The sequence below is a fragment of the Mus caroli genome, unplaced genomic scaffold, assembly GCF_978045245.1.
Source record: "Mus caroli unplaced genomic scaffold, Mus_caroli_1 scaffold_10, whole genome shotgun sequence".
Classification (NCBI taxonomy): domain Eukaryota; kingdom Metazoa; phylum Chordata; class Mammalia; order Rodentia; family Muridae; genus Mus; species Mus caroli.
The window spans coordinates 96,384,636-96,407,453 of NW_028227265.1; the positions used below are offsets into that span (position 1 = coordinate 96,384,636).

The 22,818-nt window shown below is 45.3% G+C and overlaps 1 protein-coding gene, 1 non-coding gene and 1 pseudogene across 2 annotated transcripts in view; all 3 read right to left on the minus strand.

The window, feature by feature from the left end:
• Positions 1–1,483: 1,483 nt before the first annotated feature.
• Positions 1,484–22,818, minus strand: part of Gsr (glutathione-disulfide reductase) — a 44,055-nt gene continuing 22,720 nt past the window's right edge. The window contains exons 6-13 of the mRNA XM_021170345.2: positions 19,946–20,000; positions 18,708–18,807; positions 17,334–17,420; positions 14,292–14,450; positions 10,429–10,540; positions 5,905–6,036; positions 4,715–4,848; positions 1,484–2,511 (exon numbers count right to left, since the gene is read on the minus strand). Coding sequence (XP_021026004.1) covers positions 2,362–2,511; positions 4,715–4,848; positions 5,905–6,036; positions 10,429–10,540; positions 14,292–14,450; positions 17,334–17,420; positions 18,708–18,807; positions 19,946–20,000 — 929 coding nt within the window. The 3' untranslated portion in view covers positions 1,484–2,361. The remainder of the gene's footprint in view (positions 2,512–4,714; positions 4,849–5,904; positions 6,037–10,428; positions 10,541–14,291; positions 14,451–17,333; positions 17,421–18,707; positions 18,808–19,945; positions 20,001–22,818) is intronic.
• Positions 6,058–10,414, minus strand: LOC147002469 (eukaryotic initiation factor 4A-I pseudogene; annotated as a pseudogene).
• Positions 7,929–8,072, minus strand: LOC115031801 (small nucleolar RNA SNORA48). Its single transcript, XR_003837463.1, has one exon. It is a non-coding gene; the product is annotated as a small nucleolar RNA SNORA48 (small nucleolar RNA).

Sequence of the window (22,818 nt, forward strand, 5' to 3'; positions counted from 1 at the left end):
CTGTGCTATGCACTGTATACAACAGTTATTTGTTCATATCTGTGCATGGGCTTAAGAAGGGCTGTCAAGCCACGGCATCTCAAGGGCTAGGCTAATCTGAGGACGGAGGAGAACAGAGTCTGTTGGTTTACTATGGACCCAGTTCAGGACCACAAGGTCACCAATGGGACTCAGTGATAGGGCTCAGGGTGTGTGGGGCTCAGTAGCAGAGCCTGTATTCTGCGTACCATCCCCAGGGCTGAAGAACAAGGTAAGCATAGCATATGTGTTAGAAGAGCGCTGGCTCTTGGAGCCTCCCCTCCCAGCAGAGGTACAATTCAACTCCGGGACATGTGCAGAGTAAGACTGGAGCCCCAGTGGAGCCAAGAAGCTCAGCACACTATTTTTCAGGCTACTGAGAGTGGAGAGCACCTGTATCAGTCAAAAATCCACGTTTGGGGATCCTATTTTATTCCCGCCACAAACACATGATATCGTTACTAACTAATGCGCTTGTTTTACTTCGCCGGCACCGGGCTACCCAGAAGCCAGTGCTCAAACTGGCTGTGGCCACTCAGAAAGTCACCCAGGAAAAGCTTAATGAAAAGCCTCAGCCGGGTATGGTGGCGCACGCCTTTAATCCCAGCACTCGGGAGGCAGAGGCAGGCAGGTTTCTGAGTTCGAGGCCAGCCTGGTCTACAGAGTGAGTTCCAGGACAGCCAGGGCTACACAGAGAAACCCTGTCTCGAAAAAACAAAACAAACAAACAAACAAACAAAAACCACCCTCAGTAGCATTGCATTGCTCATGAAACCCACAGACGAGGAGGAATTTGCTTACCCAGCTAATAAAGACAACAGAAATGGGGTTATAACACACACATGACCCCCCCTTTAAAAAAAAAAAAAAGTCAGGATCTCTTGTAGCCCAGGCTCCTTTACTCCTGGCCTCTACCTCTCCAGTGCTGGTGTGTACCACCATACCTCAGGCTGCTCCTCCACCTCCATCTATCCACTGAGACTGTCTTTCATATCCCTGGTCCTTCACGGCTTTTCTTTTTTTTTTTTTTTAATTTATTTATTATGTGTAAGTACACTGTAGCTGTCTTCAGACACCCTAGAAGAGGGTCTCATTACAGATGGTTGTAAACCACCATGTGGTTGCTGGGATTTGAACTCAGGACCTTTGGAAGAGCAGTCAATGCTCTTAACCGCTTAGCCATCTCTCTAGCGCTCTTTTTTTAAAAGACTTTATGTGTTAGAAGTGTTTTGCCTGTGTGCGTTTGTACACCATGTGTGTATTTGTACGCCATGTGTGTAGTGCCTACAAAGGCCAGAAGGGGGAAGCCAGGAACCGAACTGAATCCTTCACAAGAATGAGAAGAGCTGAACAGTCCCATCCCTCCATCCTCTCTGGCACCTGTTTAAAGAGACTTATTCCCTAACAGATGCTGGTGTCTGTTCTCCCAGTGTGGGAAGTCTTAGAAAATACACTGACAGCAGCATAGTTCATAATAAATTTTATAAGACAATGCAGTGAATTTAAAAAATTTGGAACAGTTTTCATAAAAAACAAAACCAAAAACACAGAGATACTGAAATGACTGAATGAACCAGGAATACTCAGAAGAAAGGGCTCCTGGGTGCCTCAGCCTTCCATCTTGCATGTACTGCCATCTCTCCTTTACCTAACCAGCCTCAAGTCTAACTTTAATGCACTTTGTTTCATGAAAATAACACAAACCATTTTAAATCATTTAAAACAGAGCAAAGAATAAAACAAGAACAGAGAGGTAACATCCTTGGGGCAGCTTTCCAATACAGAACAAAAATACCACGTATATTGTGCAGACTTCCCATCATATAAAACTAGCAAGCTAGGCCAGGAGAGGCCACGCAGGCCTAGAATTCCAGCACCCATGAGGCTATAGCTGGAAGATTCTGAGTTGTCCGAGGCCACCTTGGGCTGCATAGAAAAAGGAAAGAAAAAAAAAAAAAGAAAGAAATTAGCCAGCTATATTCATCCATTAGGTACACTAACTTGAGTGTATGTCATGTACATTTAAACTTGGAATGGGGCCAAAGCAAGAAAAACATAACAAACACAAGGCTGTTAATTAAACAAGAAAAAAAAATCAAAATATTAATTATTGTAAATATTATCAAATGAAAACCAGCCCCGGATTAACAAAACAACCTTCTGATTAGATACATAAGTTCTTCTGTGCGTGTGTATATGTGCGTGTGTTTAGCTGGAAATTTACACCACCAGAAGTTCCCGATTAAAATACAGAGATCTATAAAAGCTGGACGTAAACTTGATCGATCGGTTCCTCCCGGAGGCCTGCTGGTCGGACCGCTGGCCACCTGGGTCCCCAGGCTCTCAGCGCAGGGTGACCAGCTCTTCTGAAGAGGTAGGATGAATGGCAACTGTGTTGTCGAAGTCGGCCTTGGTGGCCCCCATTTTCACTGCTACAGCGAAGCCCTGTAGCATCTCATCACAGCCAATCCCCTGCATGTGAATGCCAACCACCTGCGAGAAAACAGAGATTAGGGACGTCAGGTCTTTATATCCAAAGTCAGTGTAAGTACGCCTAGGAGGCAGGTCCTCTGCAGCCCCGCTTCGGCGGCTCCTTCCAGTGCACACTTGGCCTGCCTGCCTGCCTGCCTGCCTTCCTTCCTTCCATTTATTTATTTTATGTATGTGACTACACTGTAGCTCTCTTCAGACACACCAGAAGAGGGCATCAGATCCCATCATAGATGGTTGTGAGCCACCATGTGGTTGATGGGATTTGAACTCAGGACCTCCGGAAGAGCAGTCCCTGCTCTTAACCACTGAGCCATCTCTCCAGCCCCCCAGGCATTTCTTACTCCTGCTTTTTTCTTCCTATCCCATGCACTTCTCTTTGAACACGAGGTCTCTGGGTCTTGCCGTAGAAGCCTGGGCCGGTCTCAAACTCCTGATCTTCCTGCCTAAGCCTCCTCAGTGCTGAGATCAGGAGCAACACCAGCAGGCCTTCCTTCTCTAAGAACTAAGCCCATTCAGTAACCAAATAGCTACAGACTTGTGTCTTCCTGGCCCTGCTAATTCTGTTCCCTGTTTGCTGAACACCAGTAGTTCTGTTAAGTCATGATATTATATATTTTTGGGACTACACAATTATGATAATTCAACCCCTATTTCTGTTGCAACAGCAAAAACTCCTGAATTTTAGTTATAAAAGAACTTGGGAGCCCACATGCCAGCGTGTGACCATGGTAGAATGTGGAAGAGAAGGGCAGGGCCCTGTTGACTCTGACGTGGCAACCGTAGGCCATGTAAATACTTATGTATTTATTTTATGTATATGAGTACACTGTAGCAGTCTTCAGACAAACCAGAAGAGGGCATCAGATCCCATTACAGATGGTTGTGAGTCACCACGTGGTTGCTGGGAATTGAACTCAGAACCTCTGGAAGAACAGTGAGTGCTCTTAACCGCTGAGCCATCTCTCCAGCCCCTTAGAATACATTTGCACTCATGTTTATTTCACTGTGTGTTGTGGGGGGTGGGGGGGTTGGGGGGGGTGGAGACAGAGCTTGAGCAGATACAGGGGGTAAGAGTGACTAGGCACATGGGCTATCTTCTGTATCGGTGGAAGTCGGGAAAAACTCCTCTCTGCCATCCTACAGAATCAGGGGATTGGCGGTGTTAGGTCATCAGGCCTTCGAGCAAGTACCTCTACCTGTTGAGCCATCTCGTAACGTAATGTCACAGCTAGGTAGTGGTGGCATGTGGTATGGATCTTACAACTGGGGAGGTTGAAAGCATCAAGATCGGGATATTTGGACCAGGCTATGTGATAAGAGCCGGTTTCAAAAATCCAAGCAAAAAGAAATATGTCCCATAAGCCATAACCTTGACACACGGCCAGGCTACACTCCTCCTTAGGATTTAATTCAACTAGAAGAGACGGCTTAAAAGCTTGAGAATCCAAACTAAACCTAATTCTAAAATTATGCAATAAAACCCACTCAAATTCCGCTCAAAACTCCTGAGAGATCATATGACACCCACTGAAGTGGCTACATCGAAAAAGACACTGGGGAAGATGTAGGGGGAGTGGGAAATTTGCTGGAGAGATATAACTTTCAAAAAATGACTAAATTTCCACTTATTGTTTTATGAGTTGAAGCTTTGTCTTATATATTTTTTTTTTTTTTGGTTTTTCGAGACAGGGTTTCTCTGTATAGCCCTGGCTGTCCTGGAACTCACTTTGTAGACCAGGCTAGCCTCGAACTCAGAAATCCGCCTGCCTCTGCCTCCCGAGTGCTGGGATTAAAGGCGTGCGCCACCACGCCCGGCTCTGCTTTGTCTTATATTTGAAACACATTTACCATTACATTTTTAAAAGATTTATTTCGCATTTATTTATGTGTTTGCCTGCATCTCTGTAACTGTACATATGTGTAGGGGTGTCCCCAATAGGCCAGAAGAAGGTTACAGGATCTGGAGCTACAGTTACAGGTGGCTGAGAACCACCTAAATGATGTGGGTGCTTGCCACAGGGTCATCTTTCCAGGCCCCCTGTACCAGTATCCCTGTCTCTTTTGGACCAGTCCTCAATCATTTTCATCTTTACAACAGTCACTACGTCTGTAAAGCTGAAATCTCACTTTTAAAAAGGAACAGAATCTCTTTTCAAATATGAGGAGCCCAGAACACCTGTAAGAGACCCCATTTTCCCAGTACCTTTTCCTCTTTGTTGGCACAAACCATCTTCATGACACATTTCGTCTTCCTCGTGGTCACAGCGTGATACATCGGGGTAAAGGTAGTTGAGTAGATTTTCACATTGTCTTTCCCGTACTTACGAACGGCTTCGTCTACAATGTGTGTAAATGTAAATACCCATTAAGAACTATCTCAGAGAGCTACCAGAGGGTGACAGAAACAAACCTGAATCAAACGAATGAGAAACATCCAACCACACCAAAGTAAAGGGCACTCCACAAAATAAATGTCCATGTCACGTCAGACACAGAGGAACTGCGTCTCTGACTAAATGAGACCAAGCTGCCTGCAGTAAATTATGCTAGACTGAATTCTGGACTCTGTGTGTGTGTGTTGTGTGTGTTGTGTGGTCTATGAGTTGGGGGGCTGTGTTCCAAATGATATTTGAGATGGCTGGCAAAAATTGCCCAAAGTCTAAAGTTTAAATAAAACTTTATTATTTAACGTTTTCTCATCTTAAAACTATATGCAAGTGAAGACCCATGTCCTTAAAAAAAAAAAAAAAAAAAAAAAAGAAGCCGGGCATAGTGGCGCACGCCTTTAGTACCAGCACTCGGGAGGCAGAGGCAGGTGGATTTCTAAGTTTAAGGCCAGCCTGGTCTACAAAGTGAGTTCCAGGACAGCCAGGGCTACACAGAGAAACTCTTGTCTGGAAAAACCAAAAAAAAGAAAAAGAAAAAGATGGGGAGAGAGATGGCTCAGTGGTTAAGAGCACTGACTGCTTTTTCAGAGGTCCTGAGCTCAATTTCCAGCAACCACATGGTGGTTTACGAATCTAATGCTGTCTTCTGGTATGTCTAAAGACAGCTAGAGTGTAGTCATATATACATAAAATAAATCTTTAAAAAAAAGATGTACATTATATGTATGGGCTGCAGAAATGATAAGGAAAAATAATAAGAACACAGAGGAGTCCTTTGGTTTTTTGTTTTGGCAACTTTCAAGTTATTTAAGTATAAAGAGGGATGGGGGAGAGGGACCAGGAACAGAGCCGCACGGGTCTTACGGATCTTCTTTCCAAGTACTCATGGCTGGGGAACTACAACTGCAGACTAAACAAAGGGTTCCTGTAACTCTGGGAGACAATTATTTGGGACGACACAGTTTAGAGAAGAAACCACAAATTACCTTCGTTTTCAAATACCTACCTTCAGTGAGCCCCACGGTCCCAATAGGGGGATGGCTGAAGACCACAGTAGGGATGTTGTCATAGTCTAATTTGGAATCCTGTTTGCATTCAAAAAGTCTATGGGCAAGTTTCCGGCCAGCAGCGATTGCAACTGCAATGATATGGAAGCCAGTATGTGTTTTATTGTTTATTTTAACATAGCAGCGCTGTTCCAACAGCCACTTACTGGTCTGGTCTGCCTCGAACTGACCTCTTCATCAACGTCATTGTCATGTCTACGTTAACATAATGAAGACCTAGCATTACTGTCATGAACAATTCAAAACTGACTTAACAAACTCTGTGCATTCTATCATGAAGAAAAGGGACCCGTCCTTAAATTCCTAATCACCTAGAAGTTAATCTGCTAAAATGAGGACATCAGCTATCTGGCAGGATACTTATAGAACAAACCAGTTTGACCCATTTTTATTTCTACTTTGATAAGGGTTTTTTTTTGGTTTTGTTTTGTTGTTTTTTTAATTAAAAAGCTTGCTTATATTTAGCCTATTTTCATTCCTATGTCTTCCCCTCAAAAGGCCAGAGTCCAAAACGTATATCAGTTATTAATTTACTGATATAAAATTAGAGGGTTTTAGCCGGGCGTGGTGGCGCACACTTTTAATCCCAGCACTAGGGGGCAGAGGCAGGTGGATTTCTGAGTTTGAGGCCAGCCTGGTCTACAAAGTGAGTTCCAGGACAGAGAAACCCTGTCTTGAAAAACAAAAAAAAAAAGTTTTTTTCCCAAGACAAGCTAGTAGTAGACATCTTTATATGATGCGAGTACATTTTTCAAAGTCTTGTCAAAGGACATAAAATTTTGGTTAGGATAACTATTTCAAGAAATTTATTTTTATTTATTTGTTTATTATTTATTTTGCCTCAAAAAGTGACATTTATTCAAAGAGAGAGAGAGAGAAAAAAAACCTGAAACAAAACAAAAATAAGATGTCCATCCCTTGGCTCCCTTCCTCCCACCCCCCAGCTGTTCCTCGGGCCTCTGCCCCCTGCCCCCAGGATTGAACCCTGGTCTAAGGCTAGGTAGGAGGACAACCCCTCAAACGAGGTCTGCAATGTTGAGGGGCATCTCTTCAATGCAGGTGTTGTAGACAGTCTCAATGTCTCGAAGAGTCCTCTTGTCTTCAATCACCTTGTTAATGGCCACACCGTACGGCCAAATCAGCCACCTCAACCAATTCTGTGGATGTAGTTTTCCCTGTTGGTGGGAAGGCTGTAACTGATGGCTAAGGAGACCTGCTGCACATCAATGCCTCTGTCCAACAGGTCAGTGGTAATTAATACTCTGCTAGAGCCAGACAGCAACTCCCTCATGATCACATCTCGTTCCTTTTGGTCCCTATCTCCATGCATGGCAGAAACAGTGAGATACCGGGCATGCATCTTCTCAGTGAGCCAGTCCACCTTTCTTCTGGTACTGATAAGACTACTGCCTGCGTGATAGGCAGTGTTCCATATAAGTCACACGATGTGCCAAGCTTCCAGTCCTCTCGTTCCACATTGATGGAGAACTGGCGGATACCCTCCAGGGTCAACTCTTCTTTCTTGACAAGAATCCGAATAGGGTCTCTCATGAACTTCTTGGTCACCTCAAGGACATCAGAAGTCATTGTAGCCAAGGACAACAAAACTACCTGTGTGTTGCTGGAGAGCTTTTGGAATATATCATAGATCTGATCCTTGACCCTACGGCTTAACATTTCAACTGCTTCATCAAGTACGAGCGTCTTGATGTATCTGGGGGACAGTATCTCCGGTTAAGTATATCAAGTACCCGGTCAGGGGTACCCACGCACGATGATATGGAGAGCTTCCATTTGCAGCTTCTGCATCTCAGCACACACACTGGTGCCCCCAATACAGGCATGACGAGAGGCATCCATGTAGTCTCCTAATGCCACACCACCTTTTGTATATCAGTGTCCAGATGCTTGTTTCACAGCAATCACTAGGCTTGAATAGCAGTAACAGGCTAGCGTCAGGATTTTATGTGCCCTAGGCATGAAACAGCTTTGGCCACCAAGCTAGGCATCAAGCTCGGATGAACAAAGGCCTGCCATCTGCTCTGCCCCTGGCTGATATAAGAACAACACCACACATAAGGTGTCTCTTTGCCCATTGCCAGGGGTGTATTTCAAGAGATCTAATGCACAGCATGGTAACATTTGTTAATGATACAAATAGACAATTAAGTATACAACCTATTGAACATTTAATTATTAGTTATTGAGAGTAGTTATGCACGTCTTTAATCCCAGCACTTGGGAGGCAGAAGCAGGTGGACCTTTGAGTTCGAGGCTAGCCTAATCTAGGGAGTGAGTTCCAGGACAGCCAGAGCTACACAGAGAAACCCTATCTTGAAAGACCATAAAAGCCAAACAAACAAAAAAACAAACCAGACAAAAAAGCCAAGAGTAGGGCTGGAGAGATGGCTCAGCGGTTAAGAGCACTGACTGCTCTAAGGTCCTGAGTTCAAATCCCAGCAATCACATGATGGCTCACAACCATCTGTAACAAGATCTGATGACCTCTTCTGGAGTGTCTGAAGACAGCTACAATGTACTTACATATAATAAATAAATAAATAAATAAATAAATAAGCAAACAAATAAATCTTTAAACAAAACAAAAAACAACAACAAAACCAAGAATAGATTTTAATTATTTTTTTTGCAATTAAAAAAGCATATGAGGTAATAAATATTACCTAGGTTGACTAAGCTCTCCAAAAATGGAAATATTTTAAAACATCATATTGTGTACCATAAACATATCACTTTATTTAAAACAATGGAGAAAGAGGCTTCTAGTGCTGAGGTAAGACCTTAGGACATTTGAGAAGTCCAGTGAGGACTCAGAAGGACAGACCAAGAGCAGAAAATGACATAGCAGCCAGGGGTGGCAAAGGTCTTGGGTATGTTCCTGAAGTGTGTTAGGTACAGGGATGAGGAGGACAAGGACATCAGAGCTGGTGGCACCATGCGTGCCAACTGTCTGAGACATGAGTCTTCCAAGGGTAACCTATAAGAAAGGCCTTCTTGGTTAAGGCTTAGGTAAAAAAATGTTAAGGCCTGGGTAACTGGTACCCGACTCAGTGCCATTTTGTGCAGTTACTAATAAGGAAATGTTCCCATGCTTTTTAGTTAATTACAGATTCTGTTATGTTCTGTGCTTTGGTGTCTTTGGAAACCAGTCACTATAGAAGCCAGTTTGAATGGCTTTGTACAGTTAGCCACAACAAGCCTAGACCTCAACCAACCGCCAGGCGGCACTTTCTGCACCTAGGTATAAGAGTTTATGATATTTGCTTTTATAAGCTGCCCCTAGGATCGACCCCAACATAAGAAAAAGACGCTTTTTGGAATAAGACTCCCATTTTGAGTAGGGGGTCAAGTAAAGCTCAAGTTTCCAAGACCTCCCTGGGAACTGACATCCTACTTGTTAGAAGGAGACATGTACGAGGGTAACTGGTATCGTGGTTGGCAAGTTAAGAAAGGAATGCTAGTGGTTGGCAAGTTAAGAAAGGAATGCTAGACGCAAGAAATTCCCTGAATACCCTAACCAATGAGGACAGGATAAATGTACAACACAGACAGGTTTCTAAGGAAACACCATAGCCCTAAATCCTAATTGGTGAATTAACTTGGCACAGATGTTTGTGGATTTCAAGGTTTAAAAGATCTGTAGGATCCTGGCTTGTGGTCACAGCCAGCTCCCGAGTCTGGTCTGCCGCCCTGATTAGTCAGTCCTGGGGTGAAAGCTCAATAAACTATCCCTGTCTGACTGAGGCCGGTGTCTGTGTGGTCTGTGAGATGACTTCAGGATCCCACCTTTCTTTATGACGATCCTAGAATTTGGTAATCATGTAACTGTTCGTGGTGGTTAATCCTCCTTGTCCACTTGCCTGGATTTAGAGTCTACTGCGAGACAGAGCCCTTGATGTGTCTACCTTGATGTGTCTATGAGGACTTTTCCAGAGAGGTTTAACTGAGGAGAGTGGCCCTGAATATGGACAGCACCATTCCTTGGACTGGCATCCTGGACTGGACAAAGGAAAAAAGAAGGAAGCAAGCTGAACGCTAACCTCTGTCTCTTCTCTCTCTCGCTCTCTCTCTCTCTCTCTCTCTCTCTCTGATTCATGAGCGTGGACACAATGCGACCAGCAGCCTCCTGTTCCTGCTGCCTTGCCCTGCCTGCTATGGACTAGGGATCCTAGCGCCAAGACAAACCCTTCCTTCCGTAAGTGGCCTTTTTCAGTATCTTGTGACAGCAATGAGAAAAATCAACAAGCACAGCTTTTTAAGGAGTTGTGAATTTTATGCAGCAAACGTGCAGTATCTAGCCTCCCTCACCTTCAACGCTGTTTTGATGACAAAGGAATGAACGCTTTTAACGTTGCCGACGGGACTGTGACTGTGAAAAGCTGGGCAGGTTTAGATAACACATGGGGCCTCGCTTCTTGAGGAAGTTCGAAGCATTACCTTACCTGGGGTGAGAAGTGCTTTCCCACAGACGTCTCCCACAGCATAGACGCCTTTGACGTTGGTATTCTGGAATTCGTCTACTAGGATATGGCCCTTTTCATCCGTCTGAATGCCCTAAAATCACAAAGGGACACCTGGTAAATACCCGGGCCGTCTGGAATGATACATCAGACCTTTGAGATGGGCTGATTTCACATCTGCACCTCCAGCAATGCACAGGCCTTTTTTTTTTTTTTTTTTTTTTTTTTTGGTTTTTCGAGACAGGGTTTCTCTGTATAGCCCTGGCTGTCCTGGAACTCACTTTGTAGCCCAGGCTGGCCTCGAACTCAGAAATCCGCCTGCCTCTGCCTCCCAAGTGCTGGGATTAAAGGCATGCGCCACCACGCCCGGCTAATGCACAGGTCTTAACGGCGACACGCGCAGATCACTGCAAGCTGACGAGTCCCACAGCTTCCTTAATAGAAAAGATGGATGGTCTTGTCCACTACTGGGGTGCTTTAACAAAATGAGACCGATCCAGCAAGCATGAAAAGGAATGACAGAAAAAAAAAAAAAACAACAGAAAAAAGAAAAAGAGCAGTGAGGAGGTGGCTCGTCCATTTAATCCCAGTATTTGGGAAGCAGAAGCAGGCAGATCTGAGTTCCAGGCCAGCCTGGTCGACAAGAGTGAGTTTCAGAACAGCCAGGACTATACAGAAGAAGCCTGTCTTGAAACCAACCCCCACCAAAAAAAAAAAAAAAAAAAAAAGGAAAGCAGGAAAAGAAGGGGGCATCCTATCATGCTTGACACTCTGAGTTCCTCTGAAACACTGCTAATGTATTAAGTACTTGCTGGGACTTGCTAGTGTTCCGTTCAACTTTGCACAGGGGCCTTTGGGAAGAGAGAACTTCAACTAAGGAAATGTTCCCACCACACTGGCTTGTGGACAAGCCTACAGGGCTTAGTGACCGATGTGGGTGGCACCAGCTCACTGGGGGTGGGGCCATCCCCTGGCAGACAAGGCTGCCTAGTGTAAGAAAGCAGGCTGAACGAGTGATTAGAAGCAAGCCAGACCACTCCTCTAAGGCCTCTGCACCAGCTCCTGCCGCCAGGTTCCTGCCCGGAGTCTCTGCCCTGACTTCTCTGGATGCTGTTCTATGAATTATAAGCTGAAATAAACCCATCCCTCCCCAGGTTGCTTTGGTCACGGTGTCTTATCACAGCCATAGAAAGCTATCTCGGTTATCTAGAGGGTAACAACCTGAACAGTCACCCAAGGCATTCCCTTTTCAAGTTACCATCTTATCTTTAACAATTTAAGCAAAGTTTGTGTTCTACTGTTTTGCACAACCGAATATACTTCCTTTTCTGTGGAGTCATCTCTCCTCTAAGAAGTGTTAGGTTTACTTTGTAGCTTTGCAGATCAGAGAGAAATAATGTTCCAGTGTGAGAAGGAGAGGAAGAAACATCCGGGCACAGTGCCAAAGAACAGACACTGAGCCAGAGGCCAGCCTGGTCTACCTCAGCCAACCCCAAGGCCAGCCATGGCTACACAGTGACCTAGCCTCAAAAACAAACAGACCAACAAATGAATATCTGTATTTATTTATATAAATCTATATCCATACATATCCATATATATTAATTATATAACCTATATTACATGTGCAATATAATTCATACACACACGAATACAATCTTTGGAGCTGGGATATGGCTCTATGGTACAGCACATGCTTTGTACCAGGCCCTGGCTCTGACTCCCAACGCCACTGAAAGAGACAGACAGACAGACAGACACATCCTTTGGACCCAGACAGACTGGGCTGAATCCCTACTTTGTCACTCACTAAATGTGAGATGTTACCTATGTAACTATTTTGCAATATATATTTGAACTTTTACTGCAAATATGAGTTCAACTTGGCCGCAAAAACACAGTAGTGAGTTGGCCAGACTCCTGTGCCAGCCTGGCGAGTCATCTACTGACCCTGTTCCCTGGCTTCCTCACCCGTGTTACTGGCAAGGTTGACTAGATGAGCAATGTGCTGTCATGACCTGGCACACGGTAGTCATTCAACCGGCCTATCTGAACGATTAATAAGATGACAATGGACCTTCCTGTAAGCTGGGAAGGCAGGTAGGTTGGCAGAACGCCTGTCCGGCATGCTGAAGCCCTGGGTTTGATCCCCATCATCAGGGCATGCCTGCCACCCCAGAAGGAGGAAGGGAGGGAGGGAGGGAGGGAGGGAGGGAGGGAGGGAAGGAGGGAAGGAAGGAAGGAAGGAAGGAAGGAAGGAAGGAAGGAAGGAAGGAAGGAAGGAAGGAAGGGAGGGAGGGAAGGCGGGAAGGAGGGAAGGGGGAAAGGAAGGAAGGAAATCTTTAAAAAAAAGTAATTGAAAGGCGAAGTTAGGAAGATAGTTCTGTAGGTGAAGAACTTGCTAGGCAAAGCAAGAAGACCTGAATTCAATCCCCATCCCAGATGGACAAGCCAGGTGCATCCGTAATCACAGAACTGGGGAGGTGGGGACAAGAGGGTCCCTGGGTGCCTGCTGACCATGGGCAAGCTATACATTCAGAAAGAGACAGATTCTCTCAAACAGCGAGGTAGAGAGCAACTGAGGAAGACACCAATGCCAGTCTCTGGCCACTACATGCAACACACATACATCCACGAACACATACACACAGATTCAACACATAAGGACAAAAACTGGAAGAGAGAGGGGTCTCACAAAGTCAAACAGTAAATCACACATACACATAAAGGGCTACAAGGAAACCAGTACTTAAGTTTTCCAGAAATGATTCTTCAAATTCAGCAAATAAAAGAGCAGGAGAGAGAGAGAGAGAGAGAGAGAGAGAGAGAGAGAGAGAGAGGTGCTCTTCACATAGGGCCGACAGGGTGGCTCAGTGGTAAAGGTGCTTGCTGACAAGCCCGATGACCTGAGTTCAATACCCAGGACCCACAGGGTGGAAAGAAAGAGCAGAGTTCTGCAAGCTGTTATCTGGCCTGCACACAGGCACACAGCATAGACATACACAGACTCTCACAAATAAATAAACACAATTAAAAAAAAAAATTCCAGCAAATCTACTTGAATAGGGGACCTACAAACATCTCATCTGAATATCTAAGTTTTAATTAGATTTCATTAAAGGCTGAAAACAAGCCAAGCCCCTTCCTAGATATTTCATTCATTAAAATGCTGAAGGCTCTAGGGCCCATGGCTCAGGACTAGGATCCCAGCACTTGGGAAGTGCAAGCAGGAGGCCCAGAAGTTCCTCGGTTCTTTATGGAGAATGAGGCTAGCCTGGACTACGAAAGATCCTGTCTCAAAAGACAGGGACTGGTGATGCAAATCTGTAACCCAGGCCACTAGGGAGTGAAGCAGGAAAACTGCCAAGCCAGCCTGGGCTATATAGACTGAGTTCAAGGCTAGCCTAGGTAACTTAATGAGAACATGTTTCTAAAAAAAGAAAGAGGAAACGGAGGGCTAAGACCACACTTCATGGCAGAGAACCTGGTTAGCATATGGGATGCTCCGAATTCAATTCTTTTTCACTGCCAAAAAGAAGGGAGGTGGAGAAGAGGACAGGGAAGTGGGTGGGAAGTTGTGGTAGTGCATATCCACTAACCCCAACGTTTAGAAGTCTTCTAGAAGGAAGTCAGTCAGGAAATGGCTGCACCATCTGGACCAGACCTCTCCAATCTGACAAGATACCCAGCCTGGGGTGAGCACTCTAGAAAGGAGGGGCATCCAAAGCAAGAGCTTCACAACAAAGCACAGGGATGGGGATGCAATCGTCACAGCGCCATCAGGAGGCCGGCGGGCCAGTTATCAATCATTATTAATTATGAATCAATAAACCCATTAAACATACCACTTTATTCAGATTCAGGCCCTTAGAATTTGGGTCCCGTCCAATGGCCCAGAGCAGGCAGTCAACATCTGGAATCATGGTCGTGGTGGGCTTCCTACCAGGCACGGAAGTAACCACTTGGAGCTCCAGGCCTGATGATGTCTTTTTTACTTCCTTAACCTATTTAAAAAAAAAAAAAAAGTGTTAAGTATGTGTGGGAGGAGAGGGGAGAAGGCAGGATCAAAGCAGAGCAAGAGGACCCTGGACTCACCCTACCCCCAGTACTGGAGACTGAACCTAGGACTCTATTCACACTAGGCAAGCATCCAACCACCGAGCTAGACACACACCCCACCCCCGCCCTCTTTTTTACTTATTTTGGGACGGGATCTCACTAATGGCATGGGCTGGCCTTAAACTTACTCCATAGTTCAGCCGTGCCTTGAACTAACTCATGATACTCCTACGGAGTAGCTGGGAGTTTAGACCTAAGCCACCAGGTACATAGCAAAACCAGATCTTAGTGTTTTCTGTTCTGTTTTGAGACAGAATCTCAATCTATATCCCAGACTGTCCTTAAGTCCATTAACAATTTTTCTGCCCCAGAAATTGTGCTGGTTTTACGAGCTTGGTCCATTATACCCAGTTAAGAGTTTTTAACATTTACTTATTATAGCTGAAACAGGTATTTAATTTATCAAACTCCCCAGAGCAAGGCCTGTTTCCTTGAATGTCTGATTCTTCCAATGGCCTAGAATGCTGGCTTAAATTATCATATGTGATGGTTTAAATGAGAATGGCCCCCATGGGGGCCTGACCTTGGTCCTGACCTGAACCCACAGGGATAAGGGCACTGAGCGGAAAGATGCTGAGGCAGAGGGAGGGATGAGAAATAACCGAACGCTTAGATAAGGAAGTCTGTATGAGCTAATGGTCCATTACAGTTTAAGAATTGTAACATTATGTATTCTATTTGCAGGGGGAATATGGGACAGTATCAGCCAAAACTATCACACAAGGGGACAAGGTCAGAAGGCTAATCAAGTCACGGACAGAGCGAGCACCCAGCGCCTATGGACTGACTGGTACCCTCCGTAAGGGTGAAGAGTTGGGTTCCCAGAATCTGAAGCCGCAGCTCCCCCGAGGCCCTGGCTTCAGGCCATTACTGACCTTGCCAAGCCTATTCTGGGTGTTAGGCAAGAATTATGTTCCTTTCCCATACATCAGGGCCTCAGGGAAAGCCTTGGGTTGGCCTGGCTCCCAACACAATCCCTAGGTGGGGGAACTCTTTCAGAAAGGATCAGGAGTGTGAGCCATGTTAGAGGGGGTATATCCCTGGGAATGGACTTTGAGTTTTCAGTAGGTCTGTCTGTCTGTCTGTCTCTGCCTGCTGCTTGTGGCTAAGATGTCATCTCGTAACTACTACTCCAGAACATGCCTGCCTATCTGCTGCCATGATCCCATAATGGTAATCAGGAACTTACCCTCTGAAACTGTAAGCAAGCCCCCAATTAATTATTATTAATCTTTTATTAAGTTGGTCATGGTGTATCTTCACAGTCACTTAGCCACAACATTAAATATATACAAATGCTACAACATTAAATATATATAAATATATTTATTTGTTTATGTGCTTTATTTATTTATTTATCTATCTATCTGTCTGTCTGTCTGTCTGTCTGTCTGTCTGTCTGTCTGTCTGTCTATCTATCTACCTACTTATTTCTGGGGCTGGTGAGGTGGTCAGAGGACCTGAGTTTGGTTCCAAGCATGATGGGAAGCTCGTAACTGCCTGTAAGAACACCTCTAGAGAAACTCAACACCTCTGGCCTCCCCTCCAAGTTTACTTGTACTTGTGTGTGTGTGTGTGTGTGTGTGTGTGTGTGTGTTTTGATTTCATGTATGTCTTGTGCACCACCTGTGTGCCATGCCCAGAGGCCAGAAGAGGGCATCCTATCCCTTGGAACTGAAGTTACAGACAGCTGTGAGCTGCCACCCCCCTATAACCCGAGTGCATCCTGAATACTTCAAATCAACTCCAGGCTGCTTATCATGCCAAGTACATGTAAATGTCATGTTAGAGTTGTTTGTTAGTCTGTATCATTTAGAGAAGAATGCATTAAAAAAAAAACAAAACCCTTACATGTCAAAGCCTTATATGAAACCTTTTATTTCATATATTTACAATCCAGCTGTGGATGGAGTGCAGCTGTAGAGACCATCCATACAGGTGGTACCCAGCTCATTGCTTAACAAAGTTCTCCAAAGTGGTACTGATGGGAACGCCTTCATCTCTGCATCCTCAAAGCACAGTCTTTTATTACTCAACACAGGCTATGCTGAAAGGGTAGCACAGACCTGAAGAGGCTAACTCTCTAGAAAGATTCCACTGAAAGTAAGTAATTTTCTGGGAAAGAAAATACTTTGGTAATGCTTTGGTTAAATAAAATAGGTAAAATACTTTTTAAAAACCATACATTTGGAAATTTGATTTCTTGCCATGTCTTGAAAAATCTGAAAAATAAGAATGTGCTGGGCAGTGGTGGCGCATGCCTTTAATCCCAGCACTTGGGAGGCAGAGGCAGGCGGATCTCTGAATTTGAGGCCAGACTGGTCTACAGAGTGAGCTCCAGGACAGCCAGGGCTACACAGAGAAACCCTGTCTTGAAGCCCCCTTCCCCCCCAAAGTTTTAGTTCGAGACTTAACAGCCAGCTTTCTTGTCTTTTATACCTTGACTTCATGAATATGAAATACAGCTTTTTAAGACAGAAAACATTTGGCAGAAACTGGGTGTGTCAGTGCACGTCTGTTAACACCAGCACTTGGGAGGCTGAAGAAGGAGGCTCATGAGTTCAAGTCCAGCCTGGACTGCAAAACAAGATCCTATCGAGTGACCATTAAACAACAACAACAAAACAACCACTCATCACAAAGCACAAACATATACATCAAGCGGGTGTGGGCTGCCGAGGGGCAGGCAGCTCAGTGGTCGAGCCCTCTCCCAGGCTCTCCTCCTGTTCTACCCTTAGCCCTGAATGTGACTGACAGGCCGCACGTACCTGTGTGAACTTCAACACCTCCACGCCGGCATTCTCCAGTTCCTCGGTGCAGTTGGAACTGATGAGTGAATCAAAATTTCTCAGTACCTGCATTTGCCATGGGCAGCCGGGGGACGGACGGTGGGGAAGGAAGAAAACCTGATTAGAGCCGACTGGCGCCAGTGACCATCAAAGGTCACATTTACGACTACTCTATGTTAGGACCTGCTGTGTTTGTATTGCTCTTACAGAAACGTATGGTTCCATTCCATATATCTACCATTCCATATTACTACCATCACTTCTTAGCATGCAAGGGTCAAATCAGTGTATCTTTGGATTGTACTGTACTAGAACGTCTTATTTTAGAGACTGTTGCACTACGAAAGCTGGCCATACTGCCTGTAGTGGTTTGAATGAGCGTCCCACACAGACTCAGATATTTCAGGACTTGGTTTCCTGTTAGTACTGATGGTTGGCGAGAAGTTTAAGAGGTGCAGCCTCACTAGAGGACCAGCTTTGAGGATATAAGGCCTCAGGACACTTCCTGTTTCCTGCTTGTGGCTGAACTCTCAGCTTTGGCCGTCATGCCTGCCATTTTCGGCCACGATTTCCTGCCATAACGGATTCTTTTCCCTCTGGAACCGTAAGCCACAATAAACTCCTTTTACACGGTGCCTTTGGTGCTGATGGGGGATCATGGCAACTGAGAGGAACTGAAGCACTGTCTGTTCCTACTGGAGAGTCAAATATCAAAGTGAGCCTGAATCTGTTAAGAAAGAGATAGTGGGTATGGAAGCCATCTGGGTAGTAAAGGGAAGCTGTTTAAGGGGTATGTGTGGGACCGACTTTGCACACTGTGAAAGCTATCAATGTGAAATTTACAGGTAAAAGCTTTTGTGTAAGTTTGCCCAGAACCCAGTGGAAAGAAGTATTATTCCCAAAAGTTGTCCTCTGACCTCAGCCCAGGTAGCACAGTATACACCCATCTACACTCACACATGCCTATCATATATACATAATAATTAAATTAAAATTTAAAAATTAGGTGATTCTTATAGTTTTCTTTTTTTTTTTTTTTTTGTGGGCAGTAATTGTGTACCTCTTTTTTTTTTTTTTTTTATAGATTTATTTATTTATTATATGTAAGTACACTGTAGCTGTCTTCAGACACTCCAGAAGAGGGCGCCAGATCTCGTTAAGGATGGTTGTGAGCCACCATGTGGTTGCTGGGATTTGAACTCCTGACCTTCGGAAGAGCAGTCGGGTGCTCTTACCCACTGAGCCATCTCACCAGCCCCTCTTATAGTTTTCTTTAAAAAAAAAAAAAAAAAAAACCTTTCCTCTAGGGAAAAAGAAAGTCAATGAAAGGGGACAGGAAGAGACAGGACTTACCTTATCATGCCTGATCATAAGAGATGTCTTGGAGCCCAGGGCAGAGAGGATGCCCGCAATCTCCACAGCAATGTACCCGGCCCCCACAATGACGCTGCGGCTGAAAGGAAAGCAAAAGGCGACCATTTCTTAAACTGATTTGGAACGGTGTTAGGTGCACAGACTCCCATGTGTCCCTCAGCGCCTCTGCTCAGCCTCCACAACCGTTAACCGTTATGAGCAACATGGTGCACCTGTGATTCCAGCCTGTGAAAGCAGCGGCAGCCTGGTGCAAGCTCCAGGGCATCCAGAACTACACAGCAAGACCGCATTCACAATCAGAACAAAACAGAATTTCCCTCATAGAAGAAAGATGTTGTTATTTGCATTTAAGTTCCTTGTGTCCTGTTTTCATTCATTCATTTTTTTTTTTAGAGACAGTCTCTGTATCCCAGTTGGCTAATACATAGCTGAGACTAGTCCTCAACTCCTTCCAATTTCCATATGGAAATCTAACAGAACCATTATCTTCAGGGCCAGGGACTTCTCCTTGGTCATTATTCAGTTAATCCTTGTAGCATGATCAAAGGCCAATTTAAGAAAGCCGGTTTAAGTCAGGCATAGTGGCTCATGACAGCAACCCTGGCATTTGGGTGGCCCAGGCAGCAGTTGAACTCAACTTCCTGAATTCATTTTGATCTAACAAAAGAGCTTAAGCTTCTGCTAAATGCTCGAATGAATGTCTGGATCGATGTCGGAGAAATGCTGTCGCTTAAGGCTCTCTTCCAGGCTGAGGCAGAAAGATTTTCAGGCTGCAGGTTTTCCAAGGCTCCCAACATGCCCCGCCCACTGTTGCAACACAGGGGGAAAGTATTTAGAAGAAGAGCCTTCTTTTTTAATGGCCTGAATGAACTCATTCATTAAGCCTGTATTCATATCAATAAAAGTATATTGAGTGGTTCTAAAATACGAAATGGGCAAGTATCTGTAATCGAGCTTGCTCGGGGGTGGGTCTGAGTGAATGTGTATTTATACCATCCAAACACAATGGCGTCATGACCACTCTGTCTGGGTGCTCACTTGCATCACCTCTGTGAAGCCTAAACACTTAGGGTAGATCATGCTGAGACAGGTGAGTGAACTGAGAGTTTGAGTTCAAGACAGCATGGGCAGCTCAGAAAGGGAGGCGGGGCGGGAAAGCGTGAACCGGGTTCCCAGGAGAGAAAGAACACAGCATCCCTGATGTCAGATCTGCTCACCTGGGCAAGTCCTCCAGCTGAAAGAAGCCATCGCTGGTGATCCCCAGGCTGGCGCCTGTGTAGAAAAACACCACAGAGTGATAAACATACCACTTAAACTTATTTTCCAGGGATGAGATAAAGGTTTCACATTGTAATCTAGACTGACCTGGGATTTACTATGTAGCCCAGGCTAGCCTCAAACTCATGGCAATCCTGCCTTAGCCTCCTGAGCATTGGAGATTTGGGGTATGAGCGGTCATGTTTAGCCAGAACCCAATTTACTCAAAAACCAAACAAGTGTCAGAAAATGCACTGTTTTGACAGCTTTGCTAGACCTCTACTGAGAACACGCCTTTCTGGAGTCTACATTTTACATTTATTTCAAGAAACAGGAACAGTGATGGGTAAGGAGATTCAGATTTCCCCAAAGGACCAAGATCCTGTCAGCGTCATGAACAGACTGACAGCCCTGCTCTGCCTCCAACCCCAAGTGAAGGCAGGAAGCCAGCAGCTAGGTCTTGGCCCCCTCCGCCTCCTTCGCCTTCTTCCTCTGTGAGATAAGGCCTCTCTACACAGCCCTGGCTGTCCTGGAACTCACTTGGTAAACCAGACTGACCTCAAACTCACAAGAAAGCTGCCTGCCTCTCCTCCCAACTGCTGAGCTTGAAGGCGTGCACCGCCACCCCCAGCCCCTACCCCACGGCTTCCACCATTTTTCTTCATGACTACACCGAGTGTGTTGCGGTATTGATTCCCCCTCACATATTCCAGTGCCGTGCTTACATCTGTCCCGCTCCGTAGTTTTTCTTTCCATATTTGTCCCTTTTCTGCAACACTCGAGGCCAGAATTTCAAATTTCAGAATTTTTTTCAGACTTGGGGTTATGTCTACGGGGGCATTTTTAAAAAATTATTATTACTGTGAACAGGTGGCCCCGGGCTGTGTGAGAAAGCAGGCTGACCAAGCCATGCGAGGTAAGCCGGTCAGCAGTGTTCCTCCAAGGCCTTTGCATCTGCTCCTCCCTCTTGGTTCCTACTTTTCCTCTGACTTCCCTTGGAGATGAACCAGTCTGTGAGGTGACAGAGACCTTTCCATTTCCTCCCCAAGTTGCTTTTGGTCATGGTGTTTTATCGCAGCAATAGAAACGCTAACTAAGCCGGGTGTTTTGGGAATGCAGCCCGAGATTCAACTGTCCATAATAAACTGGGCATGATGGCATAGGCCTGTCATCCCAGCACTGGGGACACGGAGGCAGGAGGATGAGGAACTCAAAGTAGAGAATGGACTGGAGGCCAGTCTGGCCTTCAAGACCTAGCTGTATGGGAGCGAGGGGCAAGTCACACAAAGGTACTGGTACAACACTTAATTAACTCTGTACATGAAATGAAGGTTTCCTGGGCAGAGCTTTCTGACTGTGGTATGTCAACACTCAAACGTTAGACTTTGGAGCATTTCATAGTCTCACGCTCAGAATAAAGACGTTAACCTGTTCATTTAGAATAAAATCTCAGCCTCTCACCATCTTAGTGAAAGGAGCTGGGCGCCTTCCCCTAATAATCCGGACACCGCCTTGAGCTGTTGATGTGTGACTCTCTCTAACACCTGCCCCGTATCTCATCGGCTATCGGATATACTGCATCTTACCAAATCTAAGTGTCATGGGCATGTGGCACACCCGGGCTGGTCTCAGTGAAGGGTATGTTTTGCAGCACGTCTTTTAACTCGGCAACATACAGCACCTGACTTTTCGTGGGCTCTCTTCAGCCTGTTCCCCCTAATCCAAGTAGAAGGCTTGGTGACCGCCTTCAGAATGGGGCAGAGAGCTCCTGCAGACAGCCACCTTCCAACAGTCTTCAGCCTCGAGATTCTCTCTCCATACAGTCACTGCCAGCTTAGTTTCTGGACATCACACAGATCCTGTCACTGATCATAAGCCAATAATGATCTGCCGCAGTTACGGAAGTCACCGCTCTTGGACTTGAAGAGTCTCCGTGTTTCACTGTAACTTAATTCTAGGCACAGCTCGAAACACTTGCTTCAAGACGTCAGTGCTTGTCCAACTGACTGGCTTGGCTGAACATCCTTCAAAGATGTCTTCATGACAGAGGCTTCTGGCTGTTCTCTCTCTCAGCACATAATTCTAGCAGAGTCCCTTTCTTCCTGGGTCATGCCTGTCTCTGCGGATCCTCCCTACTGTCAGAACACAGTCCGAGCATGGCATCACTCTTCTTAACCCGCAGCATGAATTGTCTGATGCTCTGAGTAAAGCTGGTCACTGCATGGGACTTTAGTCCGCCTTGTTTTTAGGCCCTGCTACAAACCACCAATTAAAGCGGTAAACACCTACCTCAACACACTCTATGCCTTCACCATCTGGTGTCTTAGAAAGTTTACTTTAGAAGTTGTATCTATTTTCATTATTTCAATTAATGAAGGTATATTTTAAATCATTTAAAAAGTGAGGCTGAGCCTGGGGAGGTGATGTATGTGGTTGGCACGTGCGAGATTCTGAGTTCAATCCCCAGTATGGATAGATGGATGGATGGATGGACAGATGCATACATGCATCAGGGGAGAGTACCCTTGAGGGGAGACTGACAGAAGGACTCTTCCCCATCCTATGCCCCTAATCCTCTCTATAGACAGAATCAACTATTAGGTTTCTATTGTTACTGTTTTGCTTTCTGTTATTATTATTATTTTTACTTTATAGGTACAAGTGTTTTACCTGCATGTATGTTTGTGTATATTGTGTATGCAGTGCCTGCAGAGGCTAGAAGAGGGTGCTGGATCCCCTAGAACTGAAAAAGTTGGTCGTGAGCCTATATGTAGGTGCTGGGAACTGAACTCCAGTCCCCTGCAAGAGCAAAAAGTGCCCCTAGGCTCCGAGT